The following is a 20,007-nucleotide window of genomic DNA, read 5'->3' on the forward strand; positions in this document are numbered from 1 at the left end:
ATCGGGGTCGATTATTTGCCAAAAAATTGTCAACAAAAATTTAAAATTTTTTTTATTTTTTGCTGAAGTTGATTTTTAGCACAATTGCGATCAAAACCAGCATTACTGTTTTCGCAATGAATTCATCTTGTTAATTTTCAGTAAAAAAAATGCATTTTTTGTTTAAAACAAAGCCACAATGTGTCCATATGTGACATACCGCGTTTGGTTCGAATTTAAATTTCCAAATAATTTGCATTAAAATCTGGGCACTTAATTTTTTGTCGATTTTGTGCCATAAAATTGTGACAAAAAAAATTATAAAATATGAATAAATGGCCGAAGTTGAGATTCTTTCTTTCCGAAGGTGCTGTAGATTTTGGCGGGATAACCCGATTAAGCAGAATAGCGATCAAAAACCGCAGTGAAAATTTTCTGTTTTGGCCATAGATTCTTTATGCTAATTTTAAGTTAAAATAATAACTCTTAATGCAAAAATGCAAATTTTAAGTAAAAAACAAGAAAGGAAGTTAACTTCGGCAAGCCTAAGTTTGTATACCCTTCCTATAAATGCAATAATCAACTTTAGTAAATAATTTGTTTTCCGGTCGTTCCTATAACAGCTATATGATATAGTCGTCCGACTTTGATAAAATTTATTTCGAAATTCACAACAAAATAAAAAATGTTATTTCCAAGCTTAGAAGGTTATATGCTAAAAAACACCGAAGATATAATTTTGTTTTCAATTTTTTCTCCGATAGTTCCTATGGAAGCTATAAGATATAGTTGTCCGATCCGGCTGGTTTCGACTTATATACTACCTGCAATAGAAATAAGATTTTTGGGAAAGTTTCAGCCCTATAGCTTTAAAACTAAGAGACTAGTTTACGTAGAAACGGACGTACAGACGGACATGGCTAGATCGACTCGTCTAGTGACGCTGATCAAGAATATATATACTTTATGGGGTCGGAAACGATTCCTTCACTGCGTTGCAAACTTCTGACTAAAATCATTATACCCTCTACAAGGGTATAAAAATGTATTCCAAGGAAAGAGAAAAATCACGCAGCTCAGCGTTGTGACGCCAAGCGCCGCACCGCCCAGTGTGTGCACACCTTTAGCCTGTAAAATTTAATAATAGACCCTTAAGATTACGGAATATCCTCAACCGAAGTTGTACTTTTGTATGTATTTGTGGCGCAATAAATGCTCAGCAATCTTTTTTCAAGAAACGGCTTTACTGTGGAAAGAATTGTAGGAAAAAAAGTTACTTTTCCTTCCAAATGAAATAATAAAAATTTAATTTTATTGTGTATTATTTTAAAACCTTAAATATCACTGTGTAGGATTAAAAAATACTACACATTTGAACAATAATATAAGTAAATAAAAAACATAAACAAATGCAAACACAATTTCGACCATTGATTTATCTTTGTATGTACAATGTACATTGTAAATGATTATACTTTTTCTAATTATTTCAATTATTTTTGCCGCCATTCATTCCCTAAAAGTTCCCCTCTCCCTACCAAACCATACAAAAAATTAAATGTTTTTGTAAACATCGCAATTGTTCGGACTTGTCTCAAAATTTGAATTGCGGTGCCCACCATAACTCGGGTCTGGATCATTAGAAATCCGATAATCCAAGTTCATTAGTTAGATATTTGCTAGGCCCAAGTAACGAAAAAAAAGATGTGCTAATTTGACAATGAAAAATTAAATATGCACAGAAATAGTGTTCAAAATTTCAAAAGGATTTAAATTAGTAGTTATTATTCGTTAAATCTTTTTTTTTAAATTATATTTACACGAAAAAGGTAATATTCTGTAACATTCTAAACATCATTACCAGGTATTTTTGGCACAGCGCATTGGAAATTGGGCGAGAGCTTCTGCGGTCGTCTTCTCTTTCGCGCTCACTGACTGCACAGACTCTGCGTGAGCAGTGCATCTCGCTTTTTTTTTTTACTGACACTTACGTTTGCTTACGTTTATGTTTAAACAAAAAAAATGTTAAAAAAGGGCAGACGTCGCGGACGAGTGTTTACACAATCGTCGACATATGTAGGTGTTTTGAAATAAATAAAAGTGTAGTATACTCGTAACTTAAACTTGCTTCATTTAACTTTTGGCATCAATGAAAAGATAATTAGAGGACACTTTTCTTCGCCCATTCAGTACTTATACTTTTAAATTTTTTTCTTTGTCTTTAAAACTTAATTTTTTTTTAAACAAAAAATGTTCTAAAGGAAAAATAATAGTAACAGCAAAAAATGTTCAAAAGTATTTATACCCTTGCCAGAGGGTATAATGATTTCAGTCAGAATTTTGCAACGCAGTGAAGGAGACGTTTCCGACCCCATAAAATATATATATTCTTGATCAGCGTCACAAGAGTCGATCTAGTCATGTCCGTCTGTCCTTCCGTCTGTCCGTCCGTTTCTACGCAAACGAATCTCTCAGTTTTAAAGCTATCAGGCTAAAACTTTCCCAAAAGTCTTCTTTCTATTGCAGGTAGTATATAAGTCGGAACCAGCCGGATTGGACAACTATATCTTATAGCTCCCATAGGAACTATCAGGGAACAAATTAAAAAAAAATTATATCTTTCCTGTCTTTAAACAAATACCTTTCTAAGCTTGGATGTAATTTTTTTTTTAATTTTAAAATTAGTTTAATTAAATTAAATTTTATATTAAATTTTATCAAAATCGGACCACTATATCATATAGCTCCCATAGGAACAATCGGAAAATTAGTGGTAAAATAATATTGAAAAATTATATATTCGGTGTTTGTTAACTTACAACCTCCTACGCTTGGAAATAACATTTTTTATTTGGTTTTGAATTTCGAATTAAATTTTATCCAAATCGGACGACTATATCATATAGCTGCCATAGGAACGATTGGAAAACTAGTCGGAAAACATGAAATAAAAATGATATCTTTGGTGTTTTTTAACATATAACCTTATAAGCTTGAAAATAACATTTTTTAATTAGTTCTGAATTTCGAATTAAACGGACGACTATATCATATAGCTGCCATAGGAACGATCGGATAATTAGTGCGAAATAATGTGAAACAAATTATAGCTTTGGGGCTTTTCGAGATATTATCTTATAATATTGGAAATTCAATTTAATAAAATTTTGATTATTTTTTATAACTGCAAGGGTATACAAACTTCGGCTTGCCGAAGTTAACTTCCTTTCTTGTTTTTTTTATGATTTTTGAAAATATTTAGAAATACGCTTTTAAGCCATATTTTTCTCTTTTCTATACAAATTTTGTCTAATATTGTCACCTTCCAAAAATCATAAAAAATATAAGTAAATTTTTTTTTTTTAAATAGTTTTTGCAGTTACTATTATATTTGTTTGAACAAACTTTAAGCATCAAAAAAATTTTACTTTTCAATACGAGGAAAAAAATTCAAAAAGTAAGATTTCACACAAATTCGGAATTTTTAATAAGTACCTAACGGGTTAAGAAAAATAGTGCATCATTAAAACGGCATATAAATTATCTTTCCATATATGCCAAAAGTTAAACGAAGTAAGTTCAAGTTTCGAGTATATTTTCCTTTTATTTATGTAAAAATACTTATATCTACGATTAGAGATAAAGGTAAGTTGGCCAATTCTTAATAGTAGCATCTAATTTATTACATCTTTTTCTTGTCAGGCGAACAAACAACCAAAGAAGTGAAATACAAGGTTCAACAATAAATTCAATTCAATTAAAAAGAATTTAACTAATATACTTTTTTTCGTTAATTGGCTTCAAGGAATTTAAACAGGCAACCAAGAAAATGTTAAATTTTTTTCATTAATATTTGCAATAAATTGCCAACAAAAATTAGTCTTCATGTTTGAATGCCAATCTATTGAGAATGGGTATCACAGTTAAACCAAATAGAAAAATCAAATTTTCAACCAACGCGGTGTAAGCTGTTGAAGAGAAAAAGTTCGAAAACAGATTCCAAAAAACGATGACTGTTCAAGGCACTTTATGCTTTCACTGCTTTAAACTTAAAACCCAAAAATTAGCTATAGCTAAGCACTATTCATTACAAGAAAAATCGACTTGTATTTAAATAATTGCATAATAATGTATTAAATATATTAAGAAAAAAAAAACAAATAATAATTAACTACTCTTTTAATCTTAATTAAATATATTAATTTTTTTATTTAGAAATTATCAACAGTTGGTTATATAACTCTGAAATGCAAACGCCGTAAGGTTCTAATAAGAGCGAGCGAGATGGCTGCTGAATATATCAGAGGGCTTATTATATTAAATTCAATATCTTGAAAACAAAAAATGGCTCCAACCTATAAAAAAACGATTGTAGGTGACAAACGGGGTGCATATTTTAAAATTTCTTTTTATTTTTAAGAAATTAAAAATAATTTGTGTTTAAAAAATGTTTTTAAAATTAAATTATTATTATTAAACTAATCGGATAACTACAGATGGAGATACAGACTTTCAAAAATAGCTTATTTTTACAAACTTTAAAAAATTCTAAATAAAACAAGAAAGGAAGTTAACTTCGGCAAGCAGATGTTTGTATACCCTTGCAGTTAGTTATAAGAAATAATCAACTTTAATAACACCATGTGAGATTTTTAAGGATTGTTGCTGACTTCAGTGATATAAACAAATTTTTTTTCATTCTTTTTTTCAGAAAAATTTTTTTTGACATCTATATGCTAGAGTAGTCCGATTTTTATTAAAATGAATTCGAAATTCTTAAAAATATAAAGAATTATATTATAAAATAATATGTCAAAAAAGCCCCAAAGCTATAATTTGTTTCATATTATTTTCTCACCAATTTTCCAATCGTTCCCATGGCAGCTATATGAAATAGTCGTTCGATTTTGATAAAATTAAATTTGAAATTCAAAACCAATTAAAAAATGTCATTTCCAAGCGTAGGATGTTATATAATAAAAAAACACCAAAGATATCTTTTCTCAATCTTTCCTCGAGAGTCCCTATGGGAGCTATAATATACGAGTATAGTTGTCCGATCCGGCTGGCTCCGACTTTACTACCTGCAATTAAAAGAAGACTTTTGGGAAAGTTTCAGACCGATAGCTTAAAACTAAGAGGCTAGTTTGCGTAGAATCGGACAGACAGACGGACATGGCTAGATCGACTCATCTAGTGATGCTGATCAAGAATATAAAAAAGTTTCAGGCAAATCAAAAATGAATGAAATGAAATTTTCCAATATCGTTTGGTTTGTATGAAAAAAGTAGTTCCCAGTCGGGATTGAAATCAGTCCTGTATGTCTTGCAGTTGAGAGACTATACCCCTAGCCCCCAGGAAATGGTTGCATATAGTTGTTAAAATGCGGCATTAATCTTTTTTTGCAGCAGACAACACGAAACCACACCTTTGCCACCAATTTTATTTGTAAAAATATTCATCACAACAAGTTCTAGACTTTTTATTGCGATCATCATTTAGAAAAATACATTTATATATTTTATATTAGTTAAATGCGTTGTAAATCGTTTTAATCTAACGATGTACCTGTTGTTTAATACTTTATAAAATCCAATATAAATTTAGTCAGTGTTGATAAGGCATAATTGTTTCATTTTGTACTTTTTAAAACCTGTTTCCCAATACGTAAGAAAATAAATTTAAAGAAACAAAATGGACTGATTGGTCAATTTTTGCATTATATTGCAAAACCTTTTATGGTACGCACTTTATAGAATTTAATTCTCATATTTACAAAAATATAATTAAATAAACAGGGAAAAAGATCTCTTTTTGTAGTTTTACATGGTAATGTAACAAGCTGCGCACACATTTATCAACATTAAAAGAAAAAGTATAATATACGTAAATTCCACTAAATTCTTGTAAACATAAGAAATATTAAAAGTAATGTAACTTAACGTTATTTTAAATTAAAAAAATAACGCCTGGTGAATATAGAAATGGGGACCGACAAAATTCGGTACTTGTAATTTTTATTTGCTATGACCTACCACGTTTGTTTATTTATTTTTTCAATGTTCTCGATTTTTAAACACATTTTGGACAGTAGTATATAGTTTTGGTCTGCTTTTTTTCAATTTAGCTAAGTTTAACACACCTTGTTTTAAAGAGTTAAAATATTGTTATTTTCTACATTTAATAGTCACTCTAATCTTCAAAATAAATTTCACAAGTATTGACTGTATTCGGTCCCCGGCTAAAAATGTTTTTGAAAATGCAATCGTTTCTTGTGTCGTTGTCACATTTTTCATGTGTAAAGACACTGTGTGAAAATACGTAAACATACATATTTATAAGTAATGTAAACAGTTGCGGTCAGGATAATAGCACTCAAGTATAATTCTGTCCTGTTTTTTTGTTACATATTGGTTTAATAGTTGTATTTTGTCATGTGAGCCAAGACTTGACCGCATCTGTTTGCATTTATTAGAATTGACTTTCTTCAGGTGCAGCATTTTTTGCTGTACTTATTTCGCTTTCGCCGTTCGTCTTTTCGTGAGATATGCTAGTAATAACAGATTTTATTACTACTGAACTAGTACTTGTTTCCGTCGTGTTGCTGTAAGTAACAGGGATAAGTAAGAAAGTTTTAAGGTTTTATGTGAAAACACACCTTTTAGACGATAAGTCCCTCAAATTGGAGATGTTAATATCCGGAATGTCGTTCACGTTTACGGTGGTAGTAGCCTTGCTTGTTTGTGTGCTAAGCACAGATAAGCGACCTACATTTATGTAGAAATGTCAGTATAATTAGTGTTATAAAAGTAATGTTAATATATATATTAAAGGTGAAACCGTGTTTATAAAAAGATAATGTTAGTCTGCAATTATTGTCGTTTCGTGCGCATATCTAAAATCAAAAATTAAATAATTTAAATTGAATTGAATTAAAAACTGATTTGATAGCAAACATTGCAGAACGGAACATATATTGGAAAAGACAATGAAACAAAAGCAAATAGGATTGGTCTAATGGAGCCTTATTACTCACCAAGAGTCTCCTCTGTAGTCGTAGAGCACAACGTTGTTGTTGTAAGATTTAAATGGTCACGCACCGAATCAACAGTAATATCACCAATTGAGCTGCTGATAGTCTCGTTGGCTTGATTGGGTGAATTATTGTTGCAGACTCCATTGGTGAGATGAAGACTACTTCTATCAACATTTCCCTCTGCAGGTTTAGCGCGAATAGTGGCGACTGGTGGGTCTAGTGTATTATCAGCTTCTGAATTTGCATATGTTTCTTTATCGCTTTCTAGATCCTGTTCTTCCAAGGCCGACTCTTCAGTCCCCAAAGGTTCTACTTCTACACTGCCTGTGGGTTGTACGACTGTGGATGTGGCTAAAGCAATGCGCTGCAATTCGGAGGATGACATCATGTACAAGGCCTCGCCAGAGTTCGTAAAACAGAGCGAAGAAATTCCACTGCAACATGAAGATACGACGTAAGTCATATATGTTTAAACATTGTTAGTATTTTGGCTTACTTAATGTCTTCCCGTCGTACTGCTGCGGCGTTCAGCTGTCTTTTTAATTCAGGCACTGATAAAACCATAACATCGCCCATATTGGTTAAACATATTAGTGCAGTTTCGTGATACACATCTCCACGACCAGCAGACAAGTTTGCACTGATATTACCGGATCCCTCTCCATCTCCATGTGAGCGTGTGGATTTGGTTGGGCTGCTCCCGTGCATGTTTTGAAGTAACTCTGGCGATATGCGACAACTAAACGAAGCGAAGTGGATGCGACGAATCCGAGCACCCTCGTTAGCGGTAAGCTTATATTTGTTTAACGGCTTTAATTGTGGAAGTGAAAACACTTTGAATTGTTCTTCGGAAGCGATAAGTAGACGGTGCGGTGGACTACCGTTCTCTCCGGCGTTCAGCTGATCGACCGGGCTACCCGCCTGGTCAAAGATAGAAATTCCCACCACTGGAGCACGGTGTTTTAATTGTATTTCTTTGGCGAGCTGCGCGGAAATGCGACGCGGAGTCGGCGGTGGTGCATTGCCACTGACCGGCGGTACTGTAGTTGCAGCGGTCTGCACTGGGGGTAGATGCAAGAGGAAAACCGAAACAGTACTAGCATTTGTGGCTGACCATAATGTTGGCGATGTTATGTTGACTGAAAATATAAATTAGGACAGAAATTAAGTAAGGGCAGAAAAAACTCTATAGTCGAAAACCTTGACTATCAGATACCAGTCACTCAGCTAATGGAAGCAAAAGGGAAATGACAAGCAGCAAATCGCGAGGAAAACTTAATACCTGCCGATTGACCTAAAAAAGTTTTCCGCGCCAGAGACGAATATATTTCCGTTAAAATTATTTTTCTGGTATGAAAACTGTGGGCAAAGGAGATTTAGGTGGTTTATAGGCGTGATTAACTTTTGTTTGGGTCAATCGATAGGTGTTGACCAGACCAATGTGGCCAAATATAAAATCCATCCATGAAAACAATACATTTGAGGTGGAGCCACAGTTTGAGCGCCAGAAGCTCAGAAACCTACCCAAATACGGACGGACCTGGCTAGATCGACTAAGCTAGTGATGCCGATCAAAAATACATGTACATAAATACTTTATGCAGGCTGAAACTCGAGAAAAAGCGTTCAAAAGTATATTTTTACAAAAAGGCAGGATTTCAGTAATTTTTAAGTTTTGTTTTGTGTTAATACTTTTGACTACCCCTGTAGAAATTCATTTTTTACTGTCCTTTTCGGAGTTCTTGGAGTCTTATTTAACATTATTTATTTAGTTTAAAAAGGATTATATAAAATCTATATCTATATCTAGTTGATGGTAATACTTATAAAAAAAAAATGAGCTCACCGTTAGTTACATAGGTTTTGGCAAACAGTAAACATCGCACCATAGATCCTAGTCCGTCGTCAGCACAACGTGCTTCTATTTGCCGCTCAACGGGCCGTGCCTCCAGCTAGAAATATAATTTTCTCTAATAAAAAAAATTAATACCTTTCAAGTATGGTACTCACTGTTGTTGGAACCTGATTGCTGGGGTTGTTCCTTGTCGATCGACCTTTGCGAAGCTTTCTGAATGACTCCCGCAAAGATTTCTTAAATGACTTGCGACGAGAGAGCTGCTCACCTGCTCCAGTGAGATCATTTGGATTTAATGTGCAGCGATGAAATACTGGAACGAAGTTCTTGAAGTCAAAGAGCACTAAGCCGTGCGCAGTTCCACCGGATACGAGGCCCCAATTTGCTTCAAGTGCCATGCATGTAATGCTGGCTGGAGGCAAAACCTGCAGCACTCCTGATATATTTACTCCATTTTCAGTTACAGGAATCGCATCAGAGTCCAAAAGGTTGGGTCGTACGTTGAGTTGATCGTGACCCTTCCACACAAACCCATCACGGTCGCTTACCAAATTCATTGAACTATATTTCAAAGATACCTTTTCGGAGGCGTCATCAAAGTTAGCTATAACAATTTGGCCCGCCGTTCCTCCAACAATAAGCTGTCCGGTTTTGGGACAAAATGCTATTTTCTTTACTGCCAATCGAGGATCATCGGAATAGGGATCAAATAGACCCGCCTTTCGAAACGGCGGTTCTCCTTCATCAAGTTGTTCCGCACTGATGTCACCTTCTGCATCATCCCGAAAGTCATGTTCACTTCCAAAAATACTGCCCGTTTTAAAATTATAAATTGGCTTAAGCAACACTCCAGTACAATCCCAAAACTTAACAGAACCGTCTTCGTGCCCAGTTAACAGTATCTCATACAATTTAGCCGTATCCTCTTCATCAGATTCTCCTAATTCTGGAAGTACACCGCCAGTAATGGGCCAGTCAATATTGCTATAGTCAATGTCTTGCTCGTTGCCTGCTCGCAAAATGCTCTCATATACGGAATGTATGACTTGAGAAGCAAGATAATTGCAGGTAACGGCTGATGCATGCACCGAGTGAAGATAGGGAGCTTTAATAGCTGAAATACTAGAGTCCGTAAGATCGTATGCGCAGAGTTCTTCTTCAAGTAGTACAACAAGCACTTCAGCAACGTCACTATCATTTTTGTAAGTCACAAAGAAATCAATAACTTTGGATGTAAAATCAAGACACACTTTGTGTCCATCGCTATCGTGTACGGAAACGCAATTATGGTCACCATATGCTGAACGTGGCATACCGCCCGAAAAAACAATCACATCGTTACATCTAAAAAACACAAAGCTAGCAAACATTCCATTAATTCAATTATCATTTATATTTACCCTCTTTTGCCTTTGTATAGACGATTAATGCTCTTGCATGGATCAGGGCCATAAGGAACGTAGTTTACATTGGTCGGTGGTTTGTCGTTGTCTATGCTCCATGTTGCGTAGGATCCATCAGCGTGATACCAACTGAATTCCGATCCTCCAAAATTCACTGAGAGACCAACACTTTGACCATGTCCAGGGGCTATGTAAGCTCGTTCCACCGAGTTTGTTTCGAAGTCCCATAACACACAAAGGCCTCGGTTGTAAGCAACTAGCAGCTTGTTAAGAGCGTTTGGAAGCTGGCGGATTGATTCGATTGCTCCAGGATTCAGCTTGTACGCTGGTGGGACCTGCTCTAACACCACATCATGGTAGATTACAGGTTCTTTTATTGTAAATGTGTTTAAATCGAGTTGATAGATATTTCCACCTTCGGTTCCAATCCAAAGCAAATCTTTTCTTAAGGAACAGCATAGCGATGAAACCTTCTTCAGTTTGCCATCGAAGGGAAGAGTTTTGATTGGCAGCAAAGTCGTGCCGACAGGCTCCCACAAAATTAATTGATTGGCTGCTGTCAACGAAAGTATGCGACCAGTTCCATAAACCCACTCAAGTAGCTGAACGTTAAGCTCCAATGCAGAATTGTTAACTAATGTATGCTGCCCATACAATTCTACTCCGGGTTGACCGAAAACCTTAATGGCCCCTGTTTGCGTTCCAATAGCCATTAGTTTTGAGACAGGATCATATGCCAGCGCCGAAGGCTTGTGAGGGAAGCCATGCTGTGCGGTCTAGAATAAATATTTAATTTTATTATATTGGCATTACATTTTTGGATTTTGTTTTCCTATTCTGTTTAAAAAATATACACATTTTGTTCGTTTGGTCCATTTTCGAAATTCTACCTTTGTAGGAAAACATTGCGCACTCAAAACGGAGCATATTGCATGTGTCTGTAAATTTTTTTTTAACCTGGTTACAGGTGCATAAATTCCCGTTCGGTGTACTTTGTGGTTGTTTGAAATCTTATCATTTTTTACTGTTCCTATCTACTTAAACAATCAACACATTTTGTTTCGTATGATATGGAAGTGCTTGGGAAGCCGAACCGTTTACCCAGCCCATGGAACAAATAAAGCTAATCTTATCAACTGTGTTCCTTTCATGGTACTGGCGACTTAGTTTGGCCCGATTGCGCTCGTTGCTTTCATTTAAAGATAAATTGATGACTAATTTCAAAATGCTCTATTATTACACAATATAAACTTCTCTTTTTACAGTTCTTATAACATTTGGCAATAAGCACTAAGCAGTTTATTGACAAATACTTACATAGATAATCGGATTCGATTATAAAAATTTATTTATAATTTAAGCCCCATAAAACATTAGCATAGCCTTGATAGGGAATAATGTTTCCCGCACGGAAAAGACGTTTAGGGCCCCATAAAGTATATATATTTTTATAAGCATCACTAGACGAGTCGATTTATCCATGACCGTTTCTTTATATATTTTATAACAGGTATCTGAAGTCGACTATAACGTTCTTCCTTGTTTTGTATACAAAATTATCTTTAAAAAATCGGTTTATACCAGGTTTTTTAAAATCTGAATTTACCTTAATATTATTTATATTTATTTAAAGAAGAAGAGAGAGAGAATGCTGCAGTGGAGTGTCTAGATTATCAGATGTACGTAAAGCAGCTAAAAAGAGTCTCCCTCGCAAATATTTCAAGAAGCGTCTGCTATCAACATTGCACACTTTGCGGCGGATAATGGTTCATAACTTTAATACTTTGGCAAATAACCCAGTAATTTTTATACCCTTGCAGAGGGTATAATGATTTCAGTCTGAAGTTTGAACGCAGTGAAGGATACGTTTCCGACTACATAAAGTATATATATTCTTGATCACAATCACTAGACGAGTCGATCTAGCCTGTCCGTCCGTTTTTACGCAAACTAGTCTCTCAGTTTTAAAGCTATTGTGCTGAAACTTCCCAAAAGTCTTCTTTCTATATTATATCTTGCAGGTATAATATAATTAGGAACCAGCCGGATCTGACAATTACATCTTATAGCTCCCATAGGAATAATCGGCAAAAAATGTTTTTTTTTTTTCAATTATGTCGTTGGTGTTTTATACCATATAGCCTCCTAAGCTTAGAAATAAAATTATTTATTTACTTCTGGCTTTTGAATTAAATTATATCAAAATCGGACGACTATATCATATAGCTGGTAGGAAAATATTTTGAAACAAGAAAAGAAGTTAACTTCGGCAAACCGAAGTTTGTATACCCTTGCAGCTATAAGAAATAATAAACATTAGTAGCACACTGTGAAATTTTTAAGGATTGTTGGTACCTTTAGTACTATTAAAAAAATCTTTTATTATTTCTCTGTTTCTCTTATTTCATATTATTTCCTACCCATTTTCCGATCTTTCCTATGACAGCTATATGAAATAGTCGTCTGATTTTTATAAAATTTAATTCGAAATTAAGAATACGAAAATGTTATTTCCAAGCGTAGGAGGTTATATGTCTAAAAATACCAATGATCTAATTTTTTCATATTAGTTTGCACTAATTTTTCGATCGTTCGTATGACACCGTATTTCATCGAAATTGGACGACTTTACCATATAGCTGCTATAAGAACAATCGAAAAATTGGTGGATAAATACTATAACAAAATTATATCGTTGGTGTTTTTTGATATATATTATCTTATAATATTGGGAATATAATTTTTTACATTTTTTAGAATTTTTAATGAAAAATCGGACGACTCATATAGAGGTCAAAGAAAGGGTCAGAGAAATAATCATTTTTTTTTATTTACTTTTTTATATCACTCCAGCTACCCAAAATCCTTAAAAATTTAACATGGTGTTACTAACGTTGATTATTTCTTATAACTGCAAGGTACATATATAAATTTCGGCTTGCCGAAGTTAACTTCCTTTCTTGTTTAAAATAAAAATTAAGGAAATGCCGGAGTAAAAAAGTATATTTTAAAAAACAACGATCTGATTTTTAAATTCTCTGATAAATTCTACGAGATCCACGAACTGTCATCCGATTCAGAACATTTCTACCTTTTAAATCTACTTGCTGCTTGCTGATAGCCCTTAGAACTAGAATAGAGATCTATATAAATATTTATAATTACCGGATCTATTTTATATAATTATTTATTTTCTCCAGCTTCAATGGTTTTTAAAGCTATTATTAAAATGACAAAATGATAATTTAAAATGGTGTAACTTGCCAAAGTTAACTGTCTTTTTTATTTCTTAGTATAGTTTTTCCTCGAACGCCCTTAACCTAAATTCCTGAGGAAACTAAATTTACCTTGAAACTAATCGCTGGCATTCGACATGACAAACTCTTAACGCCCTAAAGAAAATGTCTACAAAAACTAGGTGCGGCTGATAAAAGCATTAGTCAATTAATACATACCTTTCGATAAGCAAAGAGGTCCTTTTGTAGGCGTTGTCTTTCCACACTGGGCTGCTGACCCTTTCCGCGAATAAACTTCAACATAATTTACGAGACTTCTCTCTGGTGGGTTGTATTCGTAAAAAGAACGTTAACTTATTCGCGACTTTATTTAAATAAAACTGGAAATAAAGTATAAGAGAATAGTTTTATATATAAATTGCGTATACTTTAACAGTCGGTAATTGAGACTGAATTTTGGAGAAATTCCAGAAAGTTTGATGAATTTGATATATAAACAATTTTTTTTCTGATTTTATTTGAGTATTGCTAGGACCGACAGGCCAGTGCTATTTTAAAATTAACTTTTTCTACCAGAAATATTCATGCAAGTCAGCTAGAACTCAGCTTACAAGCTTGCCAAACAAGTTGTGTGGGTATTTTCACCGAGCTTCAGAAAATAGTTTGTAGGCGGCAGAAACGTCGAACAGCTTCGTATGTACGCATGTAAATTTTCAGGTAACTAGATACACAGGCGAAACTCCATTTAAGCGTACAGGAATAACCAAAATTTGATTTATTTTCTATTCAGCGATACACTCTGAAAAGTGAGATGCAAGAAGTGCCCGCCCGATCCGCGCTCTTGCTATTGTGTATATGTGTATGTCATGTTAATGAACTCGCTATGCTGCGTTGCACATGAAATTACTATACTGTATGTATTCGTGAGTAAGCAAAGAAAAAGGCACCTGAACAATAAACGGCATATCAGCGATTTACCATTTCTGTCGCGATAGTTTCGGCTGATAACCAATGCAAGTTGGGTGGAGCCAAATCTTTAATGGCGCAAGTGATGACCTAATTTCAGGCACATTCCCGATCGAAATAGTTGACCAGCGTTGCAATTTAACGCCGGCAGCGGTTCATCAGATACACACACACACACCCACCATGTGCGTGTTTATAAAATGACGACTGCAGACTGTTTGCTGTTTGCGTGGCTGACTCACCGCCTACGCCTGTACGCCAAGAACCCATACTTGTGTGTGCACTTCGATAAGTTGGCAATAATGTTCATGTGTAACCAAACGCTGCTTAGCCACTCACCTATTTATCTTTCCTTGGGCAGTTAAGGCGGTGGCTTGCGCGTAAGTGCTGGTACTGCTTGTGTGACACACCCACATATATATGTATATGTACTTCAAGGGACGCCGCACTATTCACACTCCACGTCGCTTGTAAAGTTAAGCAAGTACGACGAACATTGATAAAGAAAACACAGAGTTTGTAGCGAGCGCGGAGCGGAGCACTTATTAATTAGACTGGAACAATTTTCAGCGCAAAATGCGCGTCATTTTTAACATAACACAACAAAGTCGCGATCGGTAGTTAGTGATGTGAAAAGTGTAGCGTCTCGCATCGATGGTTTTCATTGCCGATACTAATCACTGGAAGCGTTTCGGTAGTTAGCGAGTACACAAACCTTTTATATCGATATCGATTTTTTAGTATTTTCCGAAGTTGCACGCGCGGAAAAAATCACTGTTTTGAATCCCAATGCTGCGAAACGTAAACGTAAAGTAAAGACAATTTTGGGCTGTTTCCTTGCATCCTAATGATACTTACACTTTGTTCGTCCCTCTGTCTGTGCGTATAAAAACTAAGATCTCGAAAACTGTAAAGGCTAGAATGTTGCGATTGGGGTTCGCTTTCTCGGTATTGCATAAAGCCTGTATGCAAGTATGCGGTCGGTAATTCAGTGCTATTCTTAATATGCTTAATTTAAACTATTTTTAATTTTATGTTTTATATACGCAGAAGCTTGTTACAGTTAATTCACGATGTGGAATACCCTTGATGAATTAAAATATTCAGTACTGCTCTCGATACCAACGTTTATCGATTAAAGAAAATGGCCGCCCAAAGCGACGCGACTGACGCTTTCCTATTGTTGTTTTATTACATTATACATTAAAGTGATATAAAAGTGGACATGGTCAAAACACTAGTCGTTGCAGAAACTGCTCCACGCACACCATTCACAAGGTATACTGGCCCCGTCCCGATTGTTTTACATCCAGGAAGTCTGCCATACATTTTTAATCGACGTCCTGTCTACATAGAATACATGTAAGCTGCAGCAGAAAGGTTGCTCCAAATTTTCAACGCGTTCCTCTAGGTTATTGGCATACTCCTTTTTATCTCCAATTGCTAAAAAAAGACATTTCTTCCGCGGTTTTAAGACCATGTATGTACATAGAGTTAGCCTCTTTTCCCCGTTATTCATTTGGTTCTGTTTATCAATATCTCGGAACTCCCTAACGTTCTGGTCATTTTTCCACAAATAAAATTTGTTTTTTTTGCTTGTTGGCAACTCGTCGTTATTAAAACGATGGAAATTAACTTCGGCAAGCCGAAGTTTGTATACCCTTGCAGTTCTAAGAAATGACCAACTTTTGTAATTAAAAATTATATTAAAAAAAAATATTTCATTCTTTTTTCAGACCATTTTTTTACATCTATATGTTAAACCAGTCCCATTTTTATTAAATTGCATTCGAAATTCTAAAAAATTATATTCCCAATATTATAAGATAATATGTCAGATAGCCCCAAAGCTATAATTTGACGACTGTATCATAAAGCTGTCATAGAAACGATTCGAAAATTAGTGGTAAAATAATATGAAAAAATTATATTTTCGGTGTTTTTTTAACATACTTCCTACGCTTTTAAATCAAATTTTTTAATTGGGTTTGAATTTCAAATTAAATTTGGGAATATAATTTTTTATATTTTTAGGAATTTCGAATTCAATGTAATAAAAATCGGACTACTCTAATATATATGTACATAGATGTCAAAAAAACTATTCTGAAAAAAATGAAATATATTTTTTTTTAATATCACTGGTGTTACTAAAGTTGATTATTTCTTATAACTGCAAGGGTATACAAACGTCGGCTTGCCGAAGTTAACTTCCTTTCTTTTTTTATTATTACTAAAGCTACCAACAATCCTTACAAATTGCACACGGTGTAACTAGCGTTGATTATTTCTTATAACTGTGAGAGTATACGAACTTCGGCTTGTCGAAATTAACTTCCTTTCTGGTTTTTATTAGAAGCAGTCTGTTGCTGCTGCGTGTATTCCAAATAAAATCAAAACATTAATTTTTCGCTATAGACGCAAGCTAGTAGACACACGACTAAACACAGCAAATCACGAAATTGCTTTTAATCCTTTTTAATAATCTTATTTATAACTTTAATATTAGAGGTAAAATAATTTAAAACATTGTTTTACTTGAGTGTGTTTCGATTTTCAGGAACTTCTACGTGATCTGGATTGGGTCCAAATAATTCGTCGGGTCTGAATTCAGGTGGCTTAGGATCACTTTCGCCTGCCATCTGGGTCATGAAGTCGTCTAATTGCTCCAGAGACGCGATGGCTTCACGACATTCTTCGTCTTCCAAATAATTGATGTTTTTAGTGCTGAAAGGTATTTTTGGGTTGTCGATGGTTCGCTGTCCGTTGCTCAGATCTGGTCTGGTATAGCTCCCGTACAGCTCGCGCAGCGTTGTGCGCGTAAGATTATACTCTCGCATTCCAAAACTCATCTTCTGACAATCTTCAGCGGCTTCGCGCCTTGTTGCCTTTCGTTCATCGTGCGCCAGTTGTTCGGCCTCCGTGCGTTGTCCAGCTCCACATGTCGCCGAGCTGTGGCGAGAGGACCAAGAGCTGGAGGCCGACTTGCGCGATCGCTTTATTATTTGACGGCACTTGTTTGTTATGCCACCCACGATTTCGGACACGAGGGCCGTTGCACCTAGGAAGTAGCCAAGGGCCATGAGCAAAAACATGCCCTCTGTGTCCGCCGTCGTCAGTTGGCGCTCCTCCTGGATTATTTCACGTAGGGAATTTGATGAACTGGCCTGCAAAAGGCGGCCTGTGGACGAGCGCTGCATAACCCAGCTTACCTCGTTATTGATTTTGGCAATTAGACCGCTTTGCTGGGCCAGCAGGATCATCGAGTCGATCTTACGCTTATACACGGACTCTCGCGGAAAGAGAAAGCCTATTTGGAAGAGCGCAAAACACTCCTCACTCAAATGCAGCGCCGATCGGCGCGATATATTTCTGTAAAATCGTATTTGGTAAGCAAAAAAAAAAAAAGATTATTTTTCGCTCTTACTCATCTGAAAAATTTGACTGCACCAGATATTCAAGTTGAGACTTCGAGCCCAAAAAGGCGTAGTTCCAAAAGAAGCTCTGTGTCACATTGCCGATGCCCTCCTCTAGGGTACTGACAAACTCCATCTTCTTGTAAAGCCTAGACGTAGGAATGTGGGTGGAGTTTTGAAACCAGGTCTCCCAGCCGCCATTATCTTTTTGTAAGAATACCAAATGTTATTGAACAAATAAACCCGGATTGACGATTGCTCACCCAGGGTTCCCACTCGAAAGAATAAGCCCAGCAGGTCCAGCACAGAGTCAACGGTGTCGGGAAACGCTGGCAACGTTACGAATGCAATGATGGAACCGGTGTAGCAGGACGTAATGATAATTGTAAAAAGCCAATAGGCTCCAATCAGGATTCGTGTGGAGTGTTTCTGTGTGTTGCTCCACGAGTATTTTCCGGTGAATGTGAAAGCGTTTGTGAACATGCCAAACACATACCAAAACATGTTTTCTACCTCACCCCAGTTACCCATTAAGTGGCTAAGTGTCAAACGGTCGGTGAAGACGATTGGGAATATTCCTCCAAGATACACACAAATTAGAGCGACCCAGACTGGCCACTGGAAAGGGCCCATGATAGCTCTGTATTTGGGCAGTGCCTTTGAGGCGAGTGTTATAAAGGCGGCACAATCCCGTGAGTGTCCTACCGACATGTCGGAGTCTCGGAGTCTCTCCTCAGTTATGTAAATACCGGACATCCCAATGTCTACGGTCCTTTCCACAATCTGTTCCTGGATGGAGTTCACCACTCCCCGCGTAAAGGACCGTGTTGGTGTCTCAGTGATATCTACTGAAAAGTTCAAACGTTTCGATATCATGCTCAGTAGTCGGAATTCTACTCCGTCCCAGCGTAACTGGCCCATTCCTGAGGAATCTAAAGTCCGGATGCGAAAGATGAAAGGCGGCTGATTAGCGGCTGAAATTTGAAACCTGTGGCCGGCAAAACCAAATTGGAACTTCGGTGGAAAAAGATTTATGTGCGGTCGCGACAGAGCGCCCTTTATCCAGCTGGTGAGCACCACGGGAGTATTTGAACCAAGACCGTCAGCGTAAAGTTTATGGGTGTATAAAACGTAAGGGCGCTCCTGTCATAAAGGTAAGTCCAATATCATACAAAAATGCAATATTTAATTATACTCACGCGCATTGGATCAGCCATTAGAGATTCTCCAATTACTAGTAAATTTACTATGTTTGAGGACAGCTCCGATGACAAAAAGTCACGAAGCTTCCATTGTGTTGACCTTGAGACAAGCACCACACGACTTTCCGTTTGGGGACCAAGAATCTTTCGCGTCATAAGTGGGTCCGAAAGAAACAAAATATAACTTTTGCAATTGCTATCAATGTGGCTTGTAAAACCAGCATTTTGCGCTTCGTAGCCTGCGTTAATTTCGCCATGATAAAAAGTAATAGGGATAGTCTGCAAAAGAAATCATATTGTTCTACAAAGCTTTAATATGTTCTGACTAAAAACATAATGCGGTTTACTTGTTGACGTTGTTTAAAATTTCCATTGGGCAATAATCATTTTAAATGCTAATGCTGTCGCTAATGTTTTTGATATAATAAACTTACCTTAAATAAATTCTCGAGAATCAGCCCATCGGATTTTTCCACAAAACTGTCATAATATATGACCGGCGGACATTTATTTAGATACTCGTGAGCAATTTTGTTAACCAGCCCCACTAAAGAGTTAGTCTGATCAAAGTTGTAAGAATTTACATGGAATTTATTGGCCAAAAGCTCTCCACGTGGCTTTGGATTCCCATGAAAAGTGGGGTCAATACGTCGTTTTTGACGTTTTTTATTCTTAAGATCGCAACTTCTTCCTCCGTAAATCTCTTCGTTCAACTGATAACGGTTAATAAGCCGTCTGCTTATACACTTGTCTTGATAATTAGATTCGTTGGCTTCTTTGCCAGCAATCCATTGAGTCGTCAACAGGACCCAAAATATCCAAGTCCCCGACATAGCCAGTAAAAGTCTCTAGATTGATGTGTTTGCAGTTGTGAAGGTTTGGCTCTTTTTATACCATTTTAGAACTCGAAAGCG

General features: G+C 35.9%; 1 protein-coding gene across 1 annotated transcript; it reads right to left on the bottom strand.

The window, feature by feature from the left end:
• Window positions 1-5,436: 5,436 nt before the first annotated feature.
• Window positions 5,437-19,967, bottom strand: LOC108033235 (lethal(2) giant larvae protein). The gene is given in 13 exon segments (XM_050884916.1): window positions 5,437-6,583; window positions 6,638-6,746; window positions 7,016-7,449; window positions 7,512-8,154; window positions 8,862-8,967; window positions 9,026-10,214; window positions 10,271-11,049; window positions 13,729-13,830; window positions 17,022-17,847; window positions 17,903-18,095; window positions 18,155-19,034; window positions 19,091-19,372; window positions 19,528-19,967. Coding segments are annotated over 13 exon segments (6,075 nt in total). The 5' UTR covers window positions 19,927-19,967; the 3' UTR covers window positions 5,437-6,450.
• Between the last annotated feature and the right edge of the window lie 40 nt (window positions 19,968-20,007).

Source organism: Drosophila biarmipes, chromosome 2L (genome assembly GCF_025231255.1).
Source record: "Drosophila biarmipes strain raj3 chromosome 2L, RU_DBia_V1.1, whole genome shotgun sequence".
Taxonomy (NCBI): domain Eukaryota; kingdom Metazoa; phylum Arthropoda; class Insecta; order Diptera; family Drosophilidae; genus Drosophila; species Drosophila biarmipes.